At 40.4% G+C, this 25,308-nt stretch overlaps 1 protein-coding gene across 5 annotated transcripts in view; it reads right to left on the bottom strand.

The window, feature by feature from the left end:
* The window catches only part of MACROD2 (MACRO domain containing 2), a 2,051,742-nt gene that overhangs the window by 124,712 nt on the left and 1,901,722 nt on the right, over nt 1-25,308 (bottom strand). For 3 of the 5 annotated variants that reach the window (XM_021077529.1, XM_021077532.1, XM_021077530.1), the window contains exons 12-13: nt 13,024-13,134; nt 8,237-8,302 (exon numbers count right to left, since the gene is read on the bottom strand). In XM_021077529.1, the coding sequence (XP_020933188.1) occupies nt 8,237-8,302; nt 13,024-13,134 (177 nt within the window). The remainder of the gene's footprint in view (nt 1-8,236; nt 8,303-13,023; nt 13,135-25,308) is intronic. The other 2 variants (XM_021077531.1, XM_021077533.1) reach the window with 2 other exon arrangements.

Here is a 25,308-nt window from a genome sequence, read left to right as displayed (position 1 = left end):
AGCTATGTCTAGATACTTACTTTGCAGCATGACAATGGGAAAAAAATTATGTATACACGTATGTGTAACTGGGTCCCTATGCTGTACAGTGGGGAAAAAACAATAAAAAAGGGAAAAAAGAAAAGTAATGAGATATTACTTTACACCCTTTGGACTGGTGAAAATCTGAAACAAAATAATGATTGCTGATGGAAATATGAGTTGTTATAGTCTTTGCGCAAAGCAGTTTGGCGATATCTATTAAAAACACATATTCCTCAGAGGAGAACTCACACTTCTGGAGTATTTCCCATGCAAATAAAAGCCCTGCTTGTAAAGATATATGGGCAAAGGCATCTATTGCAGCATTGTTTGTACGACAATAAAGTGGGAAGAAAGGGCTTGCTCATCATAGGATAATCGCTGAATAAATTATAGTGCATTCAAACTATGGCATATAGCTTTGAAATGTACATGAGCTTTAAAATGGGAGAATTAGATCTATACAAAATGATTTGGAGGGATTTCTACCAAATTTTTCTGTTGTAACAAAACAAGATTCAGAAAAGTGTGTAGAATATGATATAATTTTTATAATATAAACATATACATTTAGCAAAGGCTAAAAATTTTGTGCCTTCTACTGTGTAACAAGCAAGCACTCCTTGACATGTTTCATTGGGTAGACTCATTTTAATGTTCAATATCCTGTGATGGAGGTGTTATTATCATTCCTATTTTACATGTGAGGAAACTGAGGTGCACAGAGACTAAGGAATTCACCCTAGGTCATGCAGGTCAGAGAGCTGGAATCTGGACTCTAGAAGTTGAGTTCAGAGACTAGATTCTTAATCAGTGAACTTTTCTTTCTGAATAACTGGAAGGTAGGAAGTAGGCAAACAAGAAAAGAAGGGGAAATTACATTAAAAGCATATATTATATGATGGATTTATATAAACTTTTATGTGGGTGTGTGTATTCAGAAAGCGATGCATGAAGTAACGGTCCCTAAATATGAATGGTAGTTATCTCAGGATACTGTGATTGCACATGTGTTTTTAGTGTATTCCTTATACTCTTTACTTGTTTGAGTTTTCTACAATGAACATATATTTTTTTGAGGAATCAAAAAGAGAAACTTATGTATTGTAGGAAGTGCCAATGATTTGTATGCATTTTTTCATTTATTGTGATTTTCTTTCAGGGATTATCATGGGTATTTGCAAATTTAAAAGCATTTATAGCATTTAAAACTGAAACCAAAGAAACAACTCAAAATGGAAGCTAGGTAAGTAAATTATGGGCATTTGGAATGTATAATTAAATGATTTTAGACTATAAAAAGACATGAAAAGAATTTCACAACCTATTGCTATAATTAAAAGACAATTTCAAAATGATACACACTCAAGAATACCCTAAATACACCATCTTGGGTATGTGGCAGGCTAGAAAGAGACTGGAAGTTTATATGCCAGCATCTTGTATGTTTATTTTTGGGGATTGTTATTATGAGTCATATTTTTCATTTCTTCTGTTTATTTTTTTCATTTAATAAACAAACATTACTTTTAAAATAAGAAATTAATGTGTAAGCAATAAAAATACCTTATTTTTTTCACTAGAAAATCAACCAAAAAATCAGTATTTTATCCTGAGGAACTGATCGCAGATACATATCCAGATTGAACTAAAGTGTATATACCATTTTTCCTTATTATTTATAATAGAGATAAAACTATAAAAAAAACTAATAAAAAATGAGGACACTAGTTATGTAAATTGTGGGAAAATCGTGATGAAATATTATGCTTCCAGTAAAAAGTCTGCCTTCAAGGAATTTTTAAAGACAGGAAAATATTCCTGGTACACTGTTAACTGAAAAAAAAACAGAAGAAAGATTTTTTTTAATGTAATCCTTAAAGGAAAACACGATTGTATGCTTTTACCTTTTATATTTTTATGCATTTAGAAATGCTTTACAAAAATATGCATTATTCTTCCAAGTAGAAAAATAAATGTTATATTAAAATAGCATAAAATACTATTATTTTTGAGGATTATGAAGTTCATGTATTAGCCATGAGAATTAACATTAATAAAGTAGTTCTCCTCTTCCCAAAGCTATTCCCCCACATCTTTCTCTCTGTCCTTTCTGAGTCTCAGGTTACCTTTTTGTGAAAAGAAATGTAAAGCACTGAGTATAGGAAACACTCCATCTACCTTAGTTCTTTCCCCTTCACTGAACTACCAGTGGGCAGCAGCTCTCATTCCAGACTTTAGACACTTACAGTCCAAAAGCAATAACCCATGGTATCACAGTTCATCCAGACACTGCATCAACGCAGATCTAGGACACAGGAGAGCTCTGCTCCACTGTTGGGAGTGGAGGGGAGGATGCTTAATAGGGGGATAATGAATACCAAGTATAGGGAAAGAACTAAGAAAAATCAGATTAGAGAAGCCTGAGGGGACTTTCATGGGTGGCCCAATGTTTTGTTTCTCTCCAACAATTAATTATTTATTTGGTCATGTCAATGGCATGAGGAAGTTCAGAAAGTTCCTGGGCCAGCGATCCAATGGAGCCACAGCAGTAACCTGCACCACTACAGTGAAGTGAATAACCATTCTCTCCAATGATTTAGGCAAGGAGTAGAAACAGAACCACTTGGAGCCAACACCGCAGGCCCAGGTTCACAGCTACCTGTGGCTGGGAACTCATCTCTTGCGTACTCCTAAGTCTGCTTCCTCATCCATAACCTCTCCACTTCTTGTCCTTTTTGGCAAGGCTGACTCTTGCTCTAGCTTTCCCCAGTCCCTATGCAAACTCTGACCTCCAAGAGGTCTGAAACTAGGTTAAGGGTTAAGTTATCCTTTGCCAAGGGCCATCCCCTTTCTTAAACAGCAGACCTTAGAGACATGACTTTCACAGAGCTCCAAAGGAATATGAGCGCAGGTGTGCATGCACCTGAGTGTGAGTTGATTTTGTGTTTAATATTATAAGCGTATGATTTGGTATCATTGACCTTCAAATCAAATTAGGTACTGATTAAATAATAAGACAGGAGAATCAGGATGCATTTAAACAGAACTCCCCCCTACATACTGCCCCCAAGAAGGTGCCTTGGCCTTGGCTGTGAGTGAGGATGAGGTAATAAGAGTGTTGAGATGACAGAAGAGTTCTCCTTGAATTAAGCAGATTGACTCTATCTTAAATAATAATGATGATGACGATGATGATGATAAAAGAATGACTTTGCAGCAGGTTCAACCACAGTACTTGATATTTCTGATAGGAACTCTACTCCTGCGTTTTTACTCCCCTTCATCTGTTGGCTATTTAAGTTAGCGAATATAGAGGCCTTAACATTTGTACTCTTGGGCTTGTTTTTAAGGATTTAAACTGTAAACTACCGCCAAGTCAATAATTGGAATATTTTTACAAGTAGAGACAGAAATCTCTCAATAGGTAAGTGCACGTCCTATTTTTAAGTGACCTCAGCTCTCCTATCAACTTAAAGATATTTTCTCAGGCCAGCTTCACCTTGGAGTTCATTTCAATTCAGTCCTGGCTGCCACATCCTTGGCATGAACCCCCTGTGTGAATGAATTATTCATCAGCATCTCTCTTCCTCTTCTCTCATCCTCCCAACTCAACTCCTGCCCACCCAAGGGTTGTGATGAGTCATTGGGAACAGGTGTCCTCAGTCTGCAGCTCACAATCTCACTCTTGATCCATAAGCCAATCAGCCGTACCTCCTTCTGTTCACAGCTTGCACTGTTAGCAATTATGTGGGGTAAATGGGCAATAAGCATTCATTCAAAATTTCAACAAAATCGCTGGCACAGAAGACACCCCCAAAGACACTTCCTCTCGAAATTATTCAACTTTTACATGCTTGTTTTAATTTTTTTAAAAACATCATATCTCCCAAACCAAGTGAACTTAGCCCACTCATTTTCCCATTTGTTTGGTTTTTTAGTCTTGACACCCTAGGAGATGCTAGTTTCTGGTAGGAGCCAAAATTATAACAAATATAAGGCCAGCCAACCAACAAGCAAAACTGAAATAACTGATGAGGCTAAAAATCTTTGGAATTTTAGAATACTTAAAAAAAAAAAAAAAAGCCAGTCCACAATATTGGTGATTATAAAACCCAGGAAGAAGATGCTGGGTCAAGATCAAAGTCTGGAAACAGACAAGAGAGCAAGGACTCCTTGAGGACTTTTGGTCAGCAAAAATGTTCTGCCACTTAAAACCGGAGAGTGTAATAATCATTTTTATATGCCACCTTATAGCTGCAGAACTCATAAAGAGCCCAGATGTCACCAAGGAGATACATTTCTGCATGCAACTTGTAATGGTGAGTATTTGAAATGAATCCTCAACATATATGAATGCCTTTTAACCTCATCATGACCTCAATCTTCAAGGATTTCAATGGCAAATTCATTTCTTTTTCATTCTAAGCTACCTATCAGTCAAGATGGCAGTTCCGTAAGCAAGAGAACACTTGGTCTAAGCTCTGGATTGTTCATTGATTAAAAACTGTGGTCTTCTGTACACACTATTTCAGAAGGAAAAGGCAAAAATCGTAACCTGTGTATCCTATTTTTATGGAAACATGATCACATAAATATGTGGGTTTCAAAATCCTTTTCCTTGGATCCAGAAGTTAATGGATATTAACAATTTATTTCCATAAAAATCCTTAAAACTTCACATTTAGTCCTATTAGAAAACTGCATTTGTGACATGTAACAGAACTCATTGGAGTAATCACCATTAAAATTTGTATAGTGAAAAAACACACAAACAAAAAAAACCCTAAAAGTATTCTGAGTAATTTATCTTGGCATAAGCAATTAATGATGCGAGATCCTAAAAGCATCAAGAAACATCACAAACTGTGTGTTTCTATAAAAGTGTGATAACTCCAACCAAACAACTCCACAGGAGAAATCTCAGCTTGAAGCACTTAGATCATTTCTCTTTCCTAAACTCTGCCATTCTACTTCGTTTAAAAATATTTTTATTACTGGGTAAATGATAGGGATGTTCAAAATTATCTGCTTAGGATAAAAACCACTGTCTTTTCACACTGAGTTAGGTTTATTTTTCTAAGATGTCCTAGAGTGAGCCAGAATCAGAACCAGAATCTATGTTATCTAAGAGGTTTACCTTTTTTAGATACTCCAAATGATTTTAAAACCAGGGATGTCAGAACACATATATGAGTAGTAAGAAGGGAGGTGCCAAGGGATTACTTTAAAAAATGACAATGAACTAGAAAAAGACCACTCAAGACAACAGTATGATGGATGCAGTGTCGGGCTACTTAGATCCCCACTCAGGAAGGAAGAACTCACTCTCCTGGCTGCAGGCAGCCCTCATCCATCTCAAGCTTCCAGGATCACCCCCAACAGAAGAGAGCTGCTTCATCCAAAGCCATAATCCTTTTCCAAGGTAACCAACAATAGGTGATTTATCAGTGGGAGGTTTTGTTTGTTTGTTTGTTTGTTTTTGTCTTTTTCTAGGGTCGCACCTGCAGCATATGTAGGTTCCCAGGCTGGGGGTCTAATCAGAGCTGTAGCTGCTGGCCTCTGCCACAGCCACGGCAATGGCAGATCCTTAACCCACTGAGCGAGGCCAGGGATCAAACCCGCAACCTCATGGTTCCCAGTCAGATTTGTTAACCACTGAGCCACGATGGGAACTCAGTAGGAGGTTTTAATAGCTCGACTCCCTCATCCCAACTGGATGTCTCAGAATGGTCATGCCATCTTCAGGCCAGCTGTGGTTCCTGAGGAGAATGCCTTATAGTTCTATTTCTCTCTTACCCAGTTCTACCTTCTTACTTTTTCCTTTCCTGGTGTTGATTCCAAGAGCATGCCCTAAAAAACGTTAGCTCCCTAATCTCCATCACAGAGTCTGTCTCCTGGGGAGGCAAGCTGCATAGGTACTAGGTGAAGGGTTTGAGCAACTGACATGTATTATTGCATCCTTTGAGGTAAATACTGTTATCTCCCCTTTTCTAGAGAGGAGAAAACTAAAGCACCAAGAAATCAAGTACTTGTCATTACTTGTTAATTCCTTGTTAAGTACTTGAATTCCTGGTCAAAGGTTACATATGTTTCCAATGGTACAGACAGGATTTAAGCCTCAACCATGTGACCTGGGAGTTCAGGATTTTAGCAAGTGCCCTCCCTACAAAGGACACATCATTTAGAAAAACTACTTACAGGCAACCTGAAATGAAGTGAATGATGCAAACAGCTGAGTATATTTTGAAGACTACTTTGACTTTCTAACATTCCAGGAGTAGCTAATGTCAAGTACGGATATATTTTCATGTAATTCCAAGCTGAAAAAATGCATTCTGGAGTTCCGTCGTGGCGCAGTGGTAACGAATCAACTAGGAACCATGAGGTTGCGGTTCGGTCCTGCCTGCTCAGTGGTTAACGATCCGGCGTTGCCGTGAGCTGTGGTGTAGGTTGCAGACGCGGCTCGGATCCGCGTTGCCGTGGCTCTGGCGTAGGCGGTGGCTACAGCTCCGATTCAACCCTAGCTGGAACCTCCATATGCGCGGAGCGCCAAGAAATAGCAACAACAACAACAACAAAAGACAAAAGACAAAAAAAAAAAAAAAAAAAAATGCATTCAGCATATTATCTAAAAGTTCCAAGTAGGTCACATGGTTTATCTGATGCTCATTTGTGCACATATAACAATGTCATGTACCATTCACAGAAGGGTTTTTAGTAATTATCAGTGACAGATATAAAATAATATTACTTTGTGTGTGTGTGGACAGTTAATTGAGGAGGGAAAGAAAAGAAAGTGTAACCAAGCAGGGCCCTGTGGGACTCCTGGGCACAAAAGCTTTTCTGTGTCCCCCATTTCTTGCTTTTAGGAAACAGGCTCATTCAGCCTCCATGGCCTTCCCTGAATTCCAAGGGGGCAGGTTCAGACAGTTGCTGTTCAGGGAAGGAAGGGGATACAAAGACGAGGGAGGAACAGTCAAGCAACAGTAGTATGGTCTCGGGGCAGGATCCCGCTTCCCCGGGCAGGGACACACATAATGACATAGGCATCTTATACACCTAAGAAAAAGTTATATTCCTTATGCTTCTTTTAGAAACGAAGACATAAAAAATCGAACAGCTTAGAGTCCTTCCTTGTGCTTAATTGCACCCTCAACACAATCACCCATAAGCTAAAGATAAGGCACCCTAAGCACAATGGCCTGTGGGTTAAAGATTAGCACATGATGTTTTTCAGGAACAAACTTCTAATCTCTGATCAATATGCACTTTTCACAAGCAATGTTATTCTAGGCAATAACCCAGAGGACCTCCAGCATGATCATGTCAAGATCTCCTGACACCAGCTTTGATGACTAAGATTCTCCTGAAGAAAGAAGAATGCATGTCTGCCCCATTCCTGATTCCTATCTAAAAACCTATCTAAAAACATTTTCTTTTTTTTACTATAAAAATACCTGTACTTCTTCTTAATGGAGGACACAGTCTTTAAGGCATTAGCCTGCTGTGGCCTCCTTTGCCTGGCAAAGCAATAAAAGCTATCCTTTTCTCCTTCACCCAAAACTCTATCTCTGCATTTCAGTTTGGCACCAGGGGACAGAGGCCAAGTTTTCGCAACAAGATGACTCTTTCTTTTCCTTTAGATAATAAACATATATCTAAACTCTATTATCTACACATGAATGTCCCCACTATTTCTACTTGAATACATTTTCCTTTTGCTTTTTTCTTCTTCTGAAGACACTTGGGTCAGCAACATTTTCTCATAGTAACTGTCCATTGAATGAGGAATGATGCTCTTGCCAAAGATTTATTTTCAAGGATGCCTTTCAAACATTTCTTCTTTCTTATTCTGTCTAGATAATGGAGGTCTCTGGCGGGTGGTTCTCAAATGAACTCATTCCTAAGGAGGAGCTGTAAACAGCCTAATTCTGGTGTTTCAAATAAACATCTTTAAATGTAATTTCTCCAACTATTCTCTTGTTTCATGAACAGTAGCCTTTTGGAGGAACAAACGTAAATGGATATAATAATTCTGAAAAGGGCAGATACAGAATAAAACGGAGTGGGTTGGCTATTTGTGTTGGAAATAGGGATGCTTCAAGAGAATTGGGTAGATTTGCTCGCCTCTTCATTTTCTCATACAAACAAAACCCATGTAAATGACTTTATAAGAATTTGTGATTTTTAGATGTAGTACATGGCCTCATACCTTCATCTTTACAGATTTCAGCTTCTTCTGAAGAAGGGCTGGGCACAGGAGCAGCATTGGCACCATCTGTAAAACAGAAGGAGAAACATAGTGTCAGAGTCCACACTGTCAGGTTGGAGCTTTCCTGCCCACCGCATCTCCCACCCCACCAAAGAAAGTAGGAGGCTGATTCATGTTCTAACAAACTGAATGGTCTTTGAAGGGGCTAGGGTTTATGACTCTCTTCTACCATGAGTGGAATAAAAACCTCCAGATAAGACAGAGCCCAATGAACCACAAACTATTTTTTTTGGTGAAGAATATTATTTGGCATTTTGCTTCTTCCCTACCTCTAGAGGAATGGTACATGATTTTTCTTAGTGAAAGACTGTGGAAGAAGTTTCCTTGCCAGTTTCTACAAAGTGCTTTTATGTGTGTGTGTTTAAAGTTTGGTTTTTCTTAGCAGAGCACTTCTGTTCCATTATGCCAGGCTGTCAAACTGCAGGGAGCACATCTGATGGCTGTCCCTGTGGACGCCCAGGAAAAAGGGATCATCTACAGGAAAGCACCAAAAGCCACTGGCGATTTCATGTCAGCCACGCACAGAATGGGGACTAAGGAACTTGGAGGTTCCTGTCTCCCATCTCAGCAGCAATTAACCTCACTGGACTTGGTCTTTGGCCTCCAGGATCGTAACTAACCTTTTAACATCAAAATAGTAAATTTAAGACAGGAAGGATTTCAAGGTCATTTGGAATGTTAATACTTGACCAACAGAAAAGGAATATATACAATCTCTTCATGTAGGAACAGGCTTATGGAACTAAAGACAACTCATACAAGCCTGACGGCTAACATGTAAAGGCAAATGATATATTTTCTACTTTCAGGTCATATCTCTATCAGAATAGAGAATAACATTTTTAGTGGGAAGATAATTGGAGATGAATCGCTTTCTTTTGTTGGATGACAAACTCCTATTAAAAAAATGAGAAAACTACAAACCATCAATCTTGCCTTGACATCACATCTTCTCATTTCTCTACCCTTAAAAGGGGGTCTATGTTACTGTTCCAGACACCCTCAGCTCACGGTCTCTCCAAAACACACTCCAATTGGCTTCAATCCTCCACAAAGAATTCTCTTAAAAAGGTGCCAATGACCTCACTTTGCCAGATCCAAGGGCCTTTTCTCTTTTGTTAATTTCTCAGCAGCATTTCCCAAAGTCTGCTCTTCTTTCTAAAACATTTTCTTGCTCTGGCTGCTCCTTCTCTGTTGTTGCCACATAATCTAGATACCAGGGTGTCCCAGGCTTCACTGTTCTCCTTACTGATACATTTTCCTAGTCAATCTCACCCACCCCTGGTTTTAAGTATCACTTATATGCCAGTGACTCCAAAATCTGTATCTCTGGCCCACGCCTCTCTCTAGAAATCCAGACTCATATATCTGTCTTCTCAGCTTACCATACAGCTAAGAGTCCTCTTGAATTTACCATGGCCAAAACTGAACTCTCTTGATAAAAACTGTGCCTTGTGGCCAGTCGTTCATAAATCCGTAAGTGGCACCATCATCCACATAATTACCAATGCTAAAAACCTAGGATTTAGGCTGGATTCCTCCCCTACCCCCACCCTAATCCAGTCCATCAGCAGAACCTGTTTTCTCTACCTCTGGATTGAAACACATCCATCCATTTTGTCTCCATTTCCAGAAAATGCCAACACTGCTTTCCTGCTATACTCTTCCAACTGGTCTCACTTTGGCTCTTCTGACCCATTTTCACTCATAGGCAAAGTGAGCTTATTAAAGCAGATTATGTCCCTCCACTGTTTAACACCTTCCGTTGGTTTCTCCTCCTAGTTCTGATAATAACAAATCTTACAGTCAGACCTAATTTGGTCCTGTGCTCATCGCAAATCTCCCTAATCCACCACCCTCCAGCCACCGTGAACTTCCCTCTCCAACCTCTCAAAACTGGCCTTGAGACATCTGCATTATCTGGTCTCACCATCTGGACCACTCTTTTGACATTTTCAGCATCAAGATTTCACTTGAATGACTGCTTCTTCCGGGAGCACCCCCAAGTCTAGCCATGGCAAGCTGCCTTCTCAGGATTTCTTCCATATGACTCCTCATTTCTCCAGAAGGCTTGTATTACTGTCATACTTTTAAAAATTGGTTATTTTTGGATCACTGCCACTAGAATATAAGCTTCAAGGAAGCAAGGATATTTATCATTTGCTGCTCTACTTCAGTGCCCAGAACAGTGCCTGGGGCCCAGTAACCCCCAACAGGTATTTGTTAAATGGCTGTTTGAGGAATATGATCTACAACTTTGATTCAGTTTGTGATCAAATTCAGTCAGAACTGCTAGATTATGCTTGTTTGAGCTTGTACTCTTTTCATGATATGGGAGAGGCCTGTGGAGTTGAGTCATCAGAAATGAGGCTGGAAATTCTATTGAAGATACTTTTGTTTTGGAAGAAAGGTCAAAAGGACTTATAATGACCACAACTGCACCTCTTGATTTCTCCATACTTGGGTTAGGGAGGCAGAGTAGATACAGTGATGTATGCTGACACTGGCCAAGATCACAGATGAATCCTGCCACGGGATTCTTTGCCAGTCAGCGGGCTCACTGGGAAGAGCAAGAGGAGCCCCCTGCCCCCTATTGTCCCCAAAGGGGTGCATTTAAGACTCTTTACACTGAGAGGCACCCATACTGTGGTGAGGACACTGGGCATCCAAGAAGTGGAAAAGAGGGCTTACATTCTAGTACTCTCTCCTAACAGGTAGGATGATCCCAAATCTAGAAAAAAATTGACTGTTCTCAATTGATTAAGGAAAAGAGATGAATAAGTAAAATGCAGGTGGAGTTCCCAACGTGGCCTAGCATGTTAAGAACCCGACATAGGCTCCATGAAGATGCAGGATTGATCCCTGGCCTCACTCAGTGGGTTAAGGATTTTGCACTGCTGCAAGCTATGGCATAGGTCACAGATGCGGCTCAGATCCCAAGTAGCTGTGGCTGTGGTGTAGGTTGCAGACATGGCTAGGATCCGGCTTTGCTGGGGCATAGGCTGGCAGTTGCAGCCTGGATTCGACCCCTAGTCTGGGAATTCTATATGCTGCAGGTGCAGCCCTAAAACAACAACAACAACAACCAAAACAAAAAAAAACCTGGCAGATGTGTGTGTGTGTGAACAGGGGTGGGAGAAATCTATGTTGATAAAGACAGTTTGGGACAGAGCAGGGAGTGAGTAAAACCTGTGAAACCACAATAGTCAGAGAATGGCCTCAGCTGTCAGCAGTTAGTTGACTAATAATGCTCCTCAGCCCCAAACAGTAAAAACAGTGACAGCTTTTCACAGAAGACTCATCTTCCACAGAGCATAATGATGTGATGGCCAGAAGCTGGGGGCCAGGGTGGTTTGGATAACAACCATTTGCTGTATAAGAAATTCATTCCACTTCAGGGACTACATTTCAGCAAAGGGAGCAGCTGACCCAGTGGCAGGTATGCAAGGTCCCAGCCGCCTTGCTTCAGTGCCTTCTCTGATTGGCCTTCTTCAATTCCATCTTCTAGGCTAATAATAAAAGCTTTCAGTTCTCTAGCAAAAGTTCCAAGGTTAATGTAGGAAATTTTCGGTGAAAAACTTATCACACTACCTGGATTATTTCTAAGAGCCTAGCCTATAGCCTAGGATGTGACTGGCACATGAGCAGAGCTCACTGTTTTAAAAATGCCCCATGAGTTTGTCTTGAAAAATAGACAGAAAAAGGACATTTTTATTTTGGTGGTTATGGTGACAATTGCATACTTGTACAGATCATTCTTTTAAAGGAAAGCATGTCTTAGTACAAAAAGGGAGGAAGAAAAGACCTTCTAAGGTGGGGACAATCTCTTTTGAGTCTTAAGTGCTATTTTAGGAAAAATCAGGGGTTTGGGATTAACATATACACACCACTATATAAAAATATATAATCAACAAGGACCTATGATATAGCTCAGGGAACTATACTGAATATTTTGTGATAACCTGTAAGAGAAAAGAATCTCAAAAAGAATATCTATTTATATCTATATACAAATAGATCTATTTATGTCTACATACCTATCTATATCTACCTCTCTCATATATAAATATATATTTATCTATATAGAGACTCTCTCTCTATAGGAATACCTACACATATATATCTGAACCACTTTGCTGAAACTAACACACCACTGTAAATCAACTATACTTCAGTAAAAAAATGTTCAGGTTACAATATATGGGAGAGGATCTTTAAGCCTTCTATTGGCACATCTGCTCTTCAGTGGACGGAGCTGATGTCAGGAAGGCTCTAGATCTCACTGAGTTCTGGGTGTAGGGGTTAAGTAAGGCACCATCACATCATTGCCTACAATATACAGAGGAATGAGCAGAAGCTTGTCTTTTCAAAAGTCAATGCAAAACTATAAAGGACATTCTATTCGTTATGAAGAGAAAGCCTCTGATACATTTTCTGTATATGTTTTCCATTTCATTTTTTTCCCCAAACCACATCTACTGCTTTTGACCTGCCCTAAATCAGCCATGCTCTGACTTCATCCTTCCAAAGAGCATCGCTAAGCAAACTGCTATCATCTGGGGGCAAAGTAGAGCTGGCAATTGAGACAGAGAGGGTACCCTTGCCATTGGAGGCAATGACACTCATAGTTAACAGGGCTGGTGGCTTCCTGAGGGGGCCTGAATGAACCCTGATGTTACTTGGTGAAAAGGTATCAATATTTTCAGAAAAAAAGCACTAAACAAAGCCTCTGTGGATGAGGCCTAGGAGACTCCTCAAAAGAAATCTGAGCCCACCTGCTTCTTGGCTCTGTCCTTCCATTTCTTCCACACTTTGCTTTTCCTCTGGACCGTTCTCATCTTTCAAGAAAACCACAGAGGGGGAAAAAATAAGTTAAGTCAATTTATGAAATATCTCTTTATGGCTAATACGCTGCACTGAAATTAATTGTAACCAATGTAGCATGACTCCCCATAAAGCAGGGCAGAGTGATGAATCAGAGGCGTGAAACAGAAAAATTACCTACATAAATAGGTGCATTTATCCTAGTCCCTTCTCACATGATTTGCTTGGTGGAATGTTGAACCATAGTAAACAAAATTCACGCAGCAGTTCCAGTATCACCTCTCTCCTTGCACAGCATTTCCCAAAATGAAATGCAGATTTTTATTCCAATCTGCTTTCTTACCCCTTGACTCAAGCAATATGCACTGTGTAAGGAAACTTGGTTGGATACATCCCTATGCTCTTTATTTTCCTATTTGATATAGGTTGCAAAAAAAATTATTTTTACTTAAGGTTTTACAAGTTTTAGTTTTTTAATCCATTTATGTGCATGTTTCATATGACAGTATAATATATCTATGCTATGAAATATTATGCTGGTCAAATTTATGCTGTAGTATATATAATAAATAACTGGGTGGGTGTAATGGAGGCTATACATTAGAAACTGGCTAAAATTTTTTCTTTGGCTTAAAACATACAATATATACCTGTGGATTTATGTGTAGAAAAAAATAAACTTTTCCTTTTTTTTCTTTTTCTTTTTAGGGCTGCAGTCATGGCATATGGAGGTTTCCAGGCTAGAGGTCTAATTGGAGCTGTAGCTACGGGCCTATGCCAGAGCCACAGCAATGCCAGAACCAAGCTGCATCTGCTACCTACACCACAGCTCACGGCAATGCCAGATCCTTGATCCATTGAGCAAGACCAGGGATAGAACCCACAACCTCACGGTTCCTAGTCAGATTTGTTTCTGCTGCACCATGACGGGAACACGGAAAAAATTAACTTTTCAAAGGCAAATAAAGGTATCATTTTATAACTCATTGATGGGAGGGTTTCCAAATCTATTTGTTTGGAAAAAAAATTGATAAATTTATATAAAGACATAGACGTAACATATAAGTAGTTACAATACAGAAAACATAAAGCAGAAGTCACCTGCACATAATACCATGGATTAAAGATGGTGAGAGACTGTATCTCAAGATGTAGAAGCTATTTTTTTTCTCTCCTTAAATTTGGACTGGCTCTGTGGCTTGTTTAGACCAGTGAAGTGTGGAAATGATGTTCTGGGCCCTCCAAGTCAAGGCCTCAGAGGACTAGCAGTTTCCTCTGTCTCCCACTGGGAGGCCAACCGCCCTACTGTAAAGACACTCAGGCTGGTGCCCCCAATGGGGAGGGGTCCACGGAAAGATGGAAGTGCAGAGGCATGTGAAGGTGAAGCCTTCTTGCACCTTTCAACCCAATCCAGCTGCCAGGTGAATGTGCCCAACTCATGAGCCCCAGATGCCAGCTGAGTGCACGCAACTCATGACCTCAGCCCACACAGAGGAGAAGAAGAATTGCCCTGTTGAGCCCTTTGAAAAGTTGTGACCCATAGCCAGGCTCAGATGACTTAAAGTTGTTCTGCTGTAGTGCTTTGACCTATCATCTGCTACAATAACCAGCTCTTAATCCAGAGGCAAGAGGATGGGGAAGCCTCTCTGGAGGAAGACTCAACTAGCAGAGCTAGAACAAGAGCCTGGAGGCAATGGGGTAACCTTCTCCTAAGGAGCTCTGAAAAATAACCTACTGACGAGAGTTGCAGATGGGAAAACATTTGGAATTTACCCGAATGAATGAAAAAGTTTCTAATAGAATGATGAAAACAAACAAATAAATGAGAATGACACTCTGACATGGGGAAGGGATCCTCTCAGTGAATAAATATATAAGTAGGAATACAATTCCCTCTGCCCTGCACTGTGCCATTTGTCATGAGGGCAAAATATCATTTTTAATATGACCACCTGGGGTGGCTCTGTAGTTCCCAAGGTTCTCAATGGCACATTTATTTATTTTATTTTTTATTTTTTTGTTTGTCTTTTTGCTATTTCTTTGGGCCACTCCTGCGCATATGGAGGTTCCCAGGCTAGGGGTTGAATTGGAGCTGTAGCCACTGGCCTAAGCCAGAGCCACAGCAACGCGGGATCCGTGCCGCATCTGCAACCTACACCACAGCTCACGGCAACACCAGATCGTTAACCCACTGAGCAGGGGCAGGGACCAAACCCGCAACCTCATGGTTCCTAGTCAGATTTGTTAACCACTGCGCCACGACGGAAACTCCCTCAATGGCACATTTATAAGGAACACTCTGACATCTCTGTCCTGGTTCTCGGAGGAGGTGCCAACACTGGCTTCGGCTGTAGGGAGAAACTAGCCATCACTGCTGCTTCTGCTCCCTTAACAAGGTCAAGCTGGTACAGGTGCACATGTCCAAAACACAGTATTCCCCTCGCCTCCACCAAGCAGATTCACACTCAAGCAGGAAAAATCTGCCAGCTTTCCTGTATCCACCCCTCTCCCCAACAGACAGACCTCTTAACACAGATTTCACAGTAGGCTTGAAGTCTGCAGTGACAGGATGCTTTTAAAATTAGTCTGGTGACTACATCTCCTCTGGAGCAGGGTAAAAGCTTTCTTGTGAAGGGAGATAAGGAAGGAAAGAGTAACAAGTTACAGGGAGGTGAAGAATTGGTTCCAGCAGTTCTAAATGCATGAAAAGGGAATTCATGGTCAGACCCCTGAGTGTGACTCCAAGTCCAGTTTTAGAATAACAACCAGTCTGGCACTTTATCTAATCTACTGCTACTGGGTTTTTACCCTTAATCCATGTGCCAGGTGTCCCAATCCCTAACACAGTCATCCATGTGGTGTGTTCTGTTTTCCACTTCGAGTCTTGGCTGTGTGGTGTTCTAGCTGCAGTATCCCTGCCCTTGCAAAGCAAATTCAAGAAACCCTTGGCATGTTTATCAAAGAGCAAGTGCATCCTAGAAGAATGCTGGATGTGGCATTTAAATAACTTGCCCTCCAATGAAAAGGTTTGAGTATCTTGCTTTCATCAGTTTCCAAAGACAGTGCACCCCTAAATCCAGCAGGGGGAACCAGCGCAGAAGCCTTGCTTTCAAAACCTGGTTTATGCATTCTCAGGCAATTAGATTAGCATTCGTTTCATTCTTTTAAAAGGACAGTTTGGCTAGCTTATAACTTGCCATCCATTTAAAATGCCTCAAATGGGTGAGTTCTTAGTGAAACAGTGGGCTTCCTCCAATAGGAAAGAAAAAAATCCTATTACACAGTTACTGGTAAGTATTTGATAAGGACAAGCTTTCCTTTTATCAGTCTCCTCTGTCTAGCTATCTTCGCAGGAAGCACATAAACAATAAAAAGTTAAGTAGAGTGGGGAATGTAAACTTGTGATTTTTAGAAGGGATTTAAAAGGCTTACAATAAATGTGAAGAAATATAGTGAAGTGACAGGCTATTTTGTGAGCTTAAAAACTGTCACACAGAAGCTAAATTTTCTTAGTTAATATGCCTGCGGAATCCCATATTTGCTTCAGATAGTACATTTCCATAGTACTCATGTTCATTGTCACAGAACACCACTTTCCCACATCCAAATCACATGACTTGTGAGGATTCTAATGGATGAATCATTTTTGCTTCTCCAGTATTAGGATTTTGCCCTCCAGTTTTTCGACCCATATTTATTGAGCATGTATTGTATGCAAAGATATTTCAGGAGTTTTATAGAAATAAAAAATAGAGACTCCTACTGTAAAGTGAAGTCATGTAAGTAGAAGGAATGCACCATTGGTTGGATGATGACAGGAATGCAGTTCATGTTTAATTGTAGAGGGAATTAGCTTTATAAGGGCAAAATTTCAATGTCATGGCTATAAATTGCTATCCTGATATTTGCAGTTCCCTTTTTATGGCTGTGCCCACGGCATGTAGAAGTTCCTGGACCAGGGATCAAACCCACAAGAAAGCAGAGACAAAGCTGGATCTTGAAACTGCTGAGCCACCAGGGAGCTCCTGCAGTTCCTTTTGTGAACTGTGTACAGGGATTGGAATAGAAAGGGGAGGTAGGAGTTCCCATTGTGGCTCAATGGTGAAGAACCTATTATCCATGAAGATGCAGGTTTGATCCTGACCTCACTCAGTGGGTTAAGGATCTGGCATTGCTGCAGGCTGCAGGATAGGCTGCAGGTGCCTCTTGGATCCCATATTACTGTGGCTGTGGCATAGGTCGGCAGCTGCAGCTCCAATTCAACCCCTAGCCTAGGAACTTTCATATGCTGCCAGTGTGGCCCTAAAAACCAAAAAGAAAAACAAAAGAAAAAAAGAAAGGGGAGGTAAGTCAGAACAAATTCATCCTTGCTACTCGGGAAACAAACTGACATGTACTGCCTGCTGGTATTCTATTACTTTTTCTCCTAGAAGCCCAAGATTTCTGGATACAGAGAGAGCAGAGGCAATTCAAATGCAATTGTTTACAGACTGGATTATTGGTTGAACTGATTCTTCAGTTACCTGTAATGTAATAAATATCCCAGAATCCTTCCACTGATGTTGGACTTGACCAAGAGACTTGATATGGATAGTGAAATGTTAGTGCGCATGATGGGAGCTCAGAGCTTGGATGTATTGCCTAATTGGACTTGGTGCTTGTGCTTCTGATATTTGCCATGTCAAGAAGATGCCTCTGCAGCTGCTGGGTTAACAAGGATCAGAGATACCTGGAACAGACTTGACCCCAAGTCATGGTCTGGAGGCAAGACCAGAAAACTCACAGCTTGAAATAGAAATGTCCTGCTGAGCCCAGCTTACACCAGCTTAGCCACAGTTGGCTTGTAAATCTGTGAGCATGAGAAGAAATCTTTCTTGTTGTAAGATGCTGCATTATGGGATGGTTTGTTATACAGCTATCTGTAACAATAGCTGATGAATACAAATGGCATATTCATTTTATTCAGATCAGGAAGACTCAAAGTTATTTATAATTTATTTTTTAAACTCTTCACTCCTTCATTTATAAGGAATTCAGTCTTTAATTTTGTGTTTTGCCAGTCAGCTGCATTCTCAGCTTACACATTCCAAAACTCTCTAGAAGGCACATATTCAAAAGATAAATTCAGCTTATAGAGAGGATGCTCTCAAAGAGTCTGCAAGGCCATCAGTGTTCATGTTTTATTTAATAGATCTCTGTGGGCAGCAGGATAATACTAGTTAATACCAGGAAACTATGCGTTGAATACAGGCCATGTTCTGCTCAGTATTTAAGTGTTCTGCATAGATTATCAAATTTAATTCTCATAACAACCCAATGAGGTAGGTATTATTATTATTGTCCACATTTCATGGATGGGGAAACTGAAAAACAGAGATATTAAGCAATTTCCCTGAGATCCCACAGTGATGTCAGCAGGGTTTCAACCCAGTCATCTCAGACCAGAGCTCACTAGCAAATCCTCGGAAATGTAACTAATAATTGTTAACTGGGTCAGACAGTTATATTATGAATCAGTAAAAATGTGGGAAAATGATTCTTAATAATAGCTGAAGAATTCAACTATAATCTCGTATACATTTTGAGAATGCTAAGAACATGGAGAAACTAGCTCTTCTGACACTTAAGCCAGAGTGGTACAGAGCTACAGCTCCAAATATATTTTTCATACTAAAGACATTTTTCTTTTGAAACAATGTTAAGCAATGGAGAGTTACAAGAACAGTACAAGAAATTTTCCTTTTTTTCCCCTGAACCGTTGGGGACATAAAATCACCCTCTTACCACCCCTGTCAGCTCTGCATACTTTAGTCTGTATTTTCTACAAACACATTCTCCTCCATGCAACCATCGCGATCAGGAGATGAGCAGTGATGACATTCCTACCATGTAAGTCACAGACCACAGTCAAGCTTTTCTGATTTTTTTCTTTATTATGATTTTTTTAAATTGAAGTATAGTTAATTTTCAAGGCTGTGATAATTTCTGCTATACAAAAAAGTGACCAAGTCATACATATATGTATGTGTGTATGTATATATATGTATATATATATGTATACACACATATACATATATAAACACATATATCCATTCTCTCAGATTCTTTTCCCACATAGATGATTGCAGAATACTGGGTTGAGTTCCCTGTGCTCTATAGCAGGTCCCTGTGGCCAATCATTCCATATACCTCAGTGTGCATATGCCAGTCCCAAGGTAACCTATGCCCTTTGGTAACCATATGTTTTCAAAGTCTGTGAGTCTGTTTCTGTTCCGCAAATAAGTTCGTTAGTATCCTTTCTTTTTAGATTTCACATATAGGTGATAGCATATGATGTTTGTCTTTCATGGTCTACCCAACTTCGCTTAGTATGATGGTTTCAATTTTCTAAGGTTACCTTTCACAGGATCACACACTGTCTTTGGTCGTCCTGTCTCTTTAGGCTCCTTCAACCTAAGACCAAGATGCCCTTCTGACCTCACCTGTATTATGCGCAGACTGGGAGTGGGGTTGCCACACCTGCTTCAGTGGTAATGCTCACCTCGCTCAGCCCTGCTTATTGGCTTTAGGATGAAAGAAAAGAGAGAATGAAAGAAGAGAGAGGAGTTCCAAACATTTAAACATTGGCTGATGCTGATTGATCTATCTTTTTCTTTTTTTTTTTTTTTTGTCTTTTTAGGACTGCACCTACAGCATATGGAGGTTCCCAGGCTAGGGGTCAAATCAGAGCTGTAGCTGCTGGCCTATGCCACAGCCACAGCAACACCAGATCCGAGCCATGTCTGTGACCTATACCACAGCTCACGGCAACCCTGGATCCTTAACCCACTGAGTGGGGCCAGGGATTGAACCGTGTCCTCAGATTCGTTTCTGCTGAGCCACAATGGGAACTCCACAATTCCCAAGTTGATGGCCTCACTATCTTAATGAGAAGTCTCATGTATGTCTTCCAGTGCAGATGAAAGATGTGTACAGCTGGGTGGTCGCAACCTGACTTAAGCAGTAGCTGCTGCCTCCTAGGCACTTCCTAGGCACCAGGCACTTATTTGCCTCCAAACCATTACCATGAATCCCTTGACAGTCCTACTGAGTTAGACTTCCATCTACATTTTTACAGATCAAGATTTCAAGGTTTTGGGAGGTCAAATAACTCCCCCGATGACCCATAATTAGTGTCAGAACTGAGCCATAAACTTAGGTACAGGTTATGCCAAACCCTGAGATCTTTCTTGCATTGCAGATCTGGGTGACTTCTTCTGACCCCTGAGAACTAAATTTCGAGGTCTCTACTGAGAATGATGCCCTTGCTGCTCCTAGGGTGTCCTCAGCACCCAGCACATCGCCTACCATCCAGTAGGGGCCCCATAAACACTTGTCAAAGATGAAGAAGGAGATTTCACTTTCCTCGAAGCAGTAATTCTTTTTTTTTTTTTTTGTTCAAACTATAATTCAGTTCTCATTGTAAGAAAGGTATGGTGTCTATCTGAGCCTCTGGTCGGACCTCATTAAATTATGGACTAGTTTTAAAGTGTCACATCTCTTTGATCACAAGTAACGGTTGTGAAAAATCAAGCGTGGTACTAAGTAGGGAGCACTGGTCATTAAGAGCACATCAGCTTTCATGATCACCCTAGTCCAGCTTCCATCCCTCTCCTGGATTGGGGCAAGGAAATCTTATTCTCAATCTAGAAGCCAAACGATGTGCTATAAAATGTTTAAGTTAAATCATCCCATTCCCCTGCTCACATGCCCCCCTTATACTCAAAGGCAGCACAGCTCTACACCAGAGACCCTACTGTTTTTCTGCCCTGACTTCCCTCTCATCTCCTCCTTATTTCCTCCCTCCAGCCACACGGGCCCCTGTGCTTCTCCTCCAGCACACGAGGGTGTCTTTGCCCCATGTCTTTGTACTGCCCATCCCATCCCTTCTGCCTGGAGTGGTTTTCCCTGAGGTCCTTCAAGTCTTTGCCCAAATGTCCACTTTTTCTTTTTTCTTTTTAGGGCTGTACCTGCAGCATATGGAAGTTCCCAGGCTAGGGGTCAAGTCAGAACTGCACCTTTAGGCCTATACCACAGCCACAGCAGTGTGGGATCTGAGCTGCATCTGTGACCTATGCCACAGCTCACAGCAACACCACATCCTTAACCCACTGAACAAGGCCAGGGATCAAACTTGCATCCTCATGGACACTGTGTCAGCCTCTTAACCCACTAAGCCATATTGGAAACTCCCCAAATGTCTACTTTTTAATCTGTGCTGAATACTCCACTTAAACTTGCATCATCTCCCCAGCCCCACACATTCTGTCCTCCTTTTCCTGATCTGCTTTTAATTTTTGCTTTTTTTTTTATCATCTTCTAATAGGTAATTGAGGTGGGTGTTATGTTCACTGCTTATGCATGTCAGCCCCTAAGTAAGTGTAAGACCCACCAAGGCAGGAATCTTTGCTTCATTGCCTACTTTCTCCTAAGAACCCAGAATCAGCACATGATGGTCAATAAACGTGGATTAATAAAATATGCTCACTCTCTACCTGGCCTTGCATGGCTACTTCACAGATTAATCAGGAAAAGGGGGGAAATTATTTTCTGTTCCATGATTGCCAGGTTACTTATGAAATATGAGGTTACTACATCATGTGAAGCAGACTTTTTTAAGTAAGGTGGTCCAGACACAGAACCCAGGCTCAAGGTACAATACACCTATCACCCTTTTGTTTTCTTACTGGACAGTTACCTTCAAGAAGGAATCCTTTCCCCAGGCCAGGGGAAGTGCTGTGTGGAAGTTGTTACACTGCAATGATTCAGATTCATGACTTTGAACCTCCTGGGAGGGGGAGGGGAACAAATAGCCCCTGACTGCCTGCCAGGACCACTTCTACTGAAAAGAACCTCAAATAGTATTACAACCATACCCATTCAGATGGTGTGTAAGACCCACAGCTGCTCTTCAATTATAGGACAGAGAAGACTGTCCTCTCGGTCCTACCTCTTTCTAAGAATGTCCCCAAACAGCATATCTGTGCAGGTAGGGGGAGGGGAAAGAACTAAACCATTATTTTTACAGCATAGGTATCTGTTAAGGGAAACCTACATGTGACACATGTTCAAGGAAAAGAAGCTCATGGGACTGTAGCACGCAACTGTCCCTTCCATAGATTTGGTAGGATGATAAAGAGAGTGTCAAATGTACAACAAAAAACTGCTAGAGCATTGAATTTTATAGCATTTCCATAATGGAGGTATGACCCTGGTGTACCAAAACTTGCTGTGGCATATCCTGGTATAAAAAGAACACAAGGCAATACACAGAGAGCTATTCAATATCTCACATACCCTCTTAATAGGGAACATATGGTTCTCCCATATGGCTTGTTAGTACAAATACTTTTACTCTGATATGGTTTGTTTTTAATCCAAGGATTTCCAAGTACTTTACAAACACTATTCATTAGCACAGTCTTCCCTGGGGAAGTTGCAGCCCTCACAGAGATACAAAGCACGATCAATAACCATTAAGGAACAACCATAATAAGAAACATATTAATGTGGCATTTTTTTTAAAAGAATAGGAAACCAACAAATGGGAATTAAGCAACTTCTGCAAAGTCTTCTGATATATGCATTGTATAGCTAGGGGTAGAAATCAACTTACGTGGGTGCCATGACTCTGAGTTACACTGGTTTTCAGGTATAAACATAACCTGGTGTCTATACCATAATCAGGAAAAGTATGACCAGAATAAAGCTTAGCATTACAATGGGATTCTTTAGCTCTCTCTTAAAATAACAATTGTACTTTTTCGTTGACTTTAAGACCTCAGAACAAATTTCTTTCTAAAAATTACGGGTCTCACTGTTGTCATTTATATTTCTGAACTGAGATAACTGTGTGCCTACACATTTTGCTTAAAACCAGCACATACTGTGCTCTGTGCAGATGTTAATGCAGAACTGGCAAGACAAAAACGCTGTTTTGCTTCTTTGTTGAAGAATATAAAGTATATAAAGATGTTCTTTGAATAGAAGGATCATCCCATGAATAAATTTAAAAGCTGTTAGGTATCTTTGTCATGAATTAATGTCTACTGAGTGCCTACAAAGTTCAAGACGGTGGAGAGGGGATAAATTAGGTTATTTGAAAGACAAAAGACTTTCCTTCCAGGAGCTGACAAAATAAAGATGGATGGAGTGGTTTCTTGAGAGGTACCTGCCCGCCCAAGGCAAAATTTGCTCTTGAGACAATTATCCAGAGAGAAACAAAACACTTTATCTCATATGTGTATATCTGAATAAATGTTGGGCATTTGAGCAGAATTAAATAAGAAATATCTGAATAAGTGCTTCACTTCTCCACTTTGCTTTGTCCACATGGCTCTTTGGGAAATCACTGACTGAAGATATACACTTGCTGAGTGCAAGTGTCCCTTGAGGAGGTGACAGTGCAATACATGTGTATTTGAAGTTGCACCTAGTCCACATTACTATAGGGAGTAAAAACTTTCATTTTCGTGTTTCTATTCTTTTCCCCCTTTAAAATAGTTCTTCCCTCAGTATTGATACATACAATTTTAAGCAGTGAAAATAAAATTCTTAAGAGGCTGATTTGGCATTTTGAGCTTTAAGGTGAAAGCAATGCATGGGCTTTTGACAATTCAATATAAACTTTTTAAAAAAATGTGCCCTCACTCAAAAATAATCCTATAGATGATAAAACTTGATAACCACTCCTGAGATTCCTATCAACTATAAAAACAACAGTGCCTTTTACATGTATTTTTTTCTCTCTTTAAAAATGGCAGAATTCTAGTAATGGTTTTAACCTTTTTTTTTTCCCTTTTTAGGGACATACCTGCAGCATATGGAAGTTCCCAGGCTAGGGACTGAATTGGAGCTGCAGATGCTGGCCTATGCCACAGCCACAGGAACACATGGATCTGAGCTACGTCTGGGATCTACACCACAACTCTAAACAATGCCAGATCCTTAACCCAATGAGCAGGGCCAGGGATCGAACCCACATCCTTATGGATACTAGTTGGGTTTGAGACATGCTGAGCCACAGTGGGAACTCTTAACCTAATATTTATTTAGTAGATACTATGCTAATTAACAGCTACTGGGCACTCCAAATGTGGTATTTCCAAATTGAGATGTGCTGTAAATTGCTATACATCTGATTTTGAAGACAGTACAAAAATATAAAATATCTTTGTTGACAATTTTTGTATTGATTACCTGTTGAAATAATAATTCTTTGGCTATATTGAACAAATAAAATATAGAGTTAAAATTAATGTTGCCTATCTCTCTTTTTAAAAAATTCATTATCAAAATTTAAAACAAACAAACAAACAAAAACATTAGTTCCTGTTGTGACTTAGCAGGTTAAGAACCAAACATAGTGTTCATGAGAAAGCAGTTCAATGAAGTTCAATTCCTGGCCTTGCTCAGTGGGTTAAGGATCTGGCGTTGCTGTGAGCTTTAGTGCATGTTTGCAGATGCAGCTCTGATTCAGTGTTGCTGTGGCTGTGGTGTAGGCCGGCAGATTCAGCTGTGATTTGACCCCTAGCTGGGGAACTTCCATATGCCCTAGGTGCAGCCCTAAAAAAAAAAAAAAAAAATTAAAAATTAAAAAAATTTACATATACATTTATGACTCACTTTATATTTCTCTCAGAAGGCACTACTCCAGATATTTAGTGAGGAAAGGAGCCATGGAGCAGAGTCCAGCAGAACAGACAGACACAGTCACCGGGGTTGTCAAATCCCACCACTGTCCCTGGGTGCTCACCTCTGATCTCTGCACCCTCCCTTGGCTGTGGCTTCTCCTCATGACCCACTGTGCCACTCTGCCCTGGGTTATTTATTTATTTTTTTTTCCTGGAATCAACAGGATGATCGTCCTGTGCAGTTAGTTTGGATGTCGCCCTAAACTGGTGATGGAGAGGAGTAGGTAAGTAGCACCTGCTTTCACGCCCCTGGAGTGGGCCAACTCTGAGGCATCCCTGCGCTGCCTCCCAGCTTCTCCTGCAGGACCCAGTCTTGTAATTACTTCTTTCCTTCCCTGTCTCACATCCTTATTTCTTGGAATCGTTCACCCAATCAACTGCTTGCCCTTAAATCCTTTACTTAGGGTAGACTTCTAGGGTACCCGATTTAAGAACTTTTATTTAAGATTTTTATTT

This window comes from Sus scrofa, chromosome 17 (assembly GCF_000003025.6).
Source record: "Sus scrofa isolate TJ Tabasco breed Duroc chromosome 17, Sscrofa11.1, whole genome shotgun sequence".
Lineage (NCBI taxonomy): Eukaryota > Metazoa > Chordata > Mammalia > Artiodactyla > Suidae > Sus > Sus scrofa.
The sequence above is the reverse complement of the archived record's forward strand: the minus strand, read 5'-3'. Positions and strand labels throughout refer to the sequence as shown.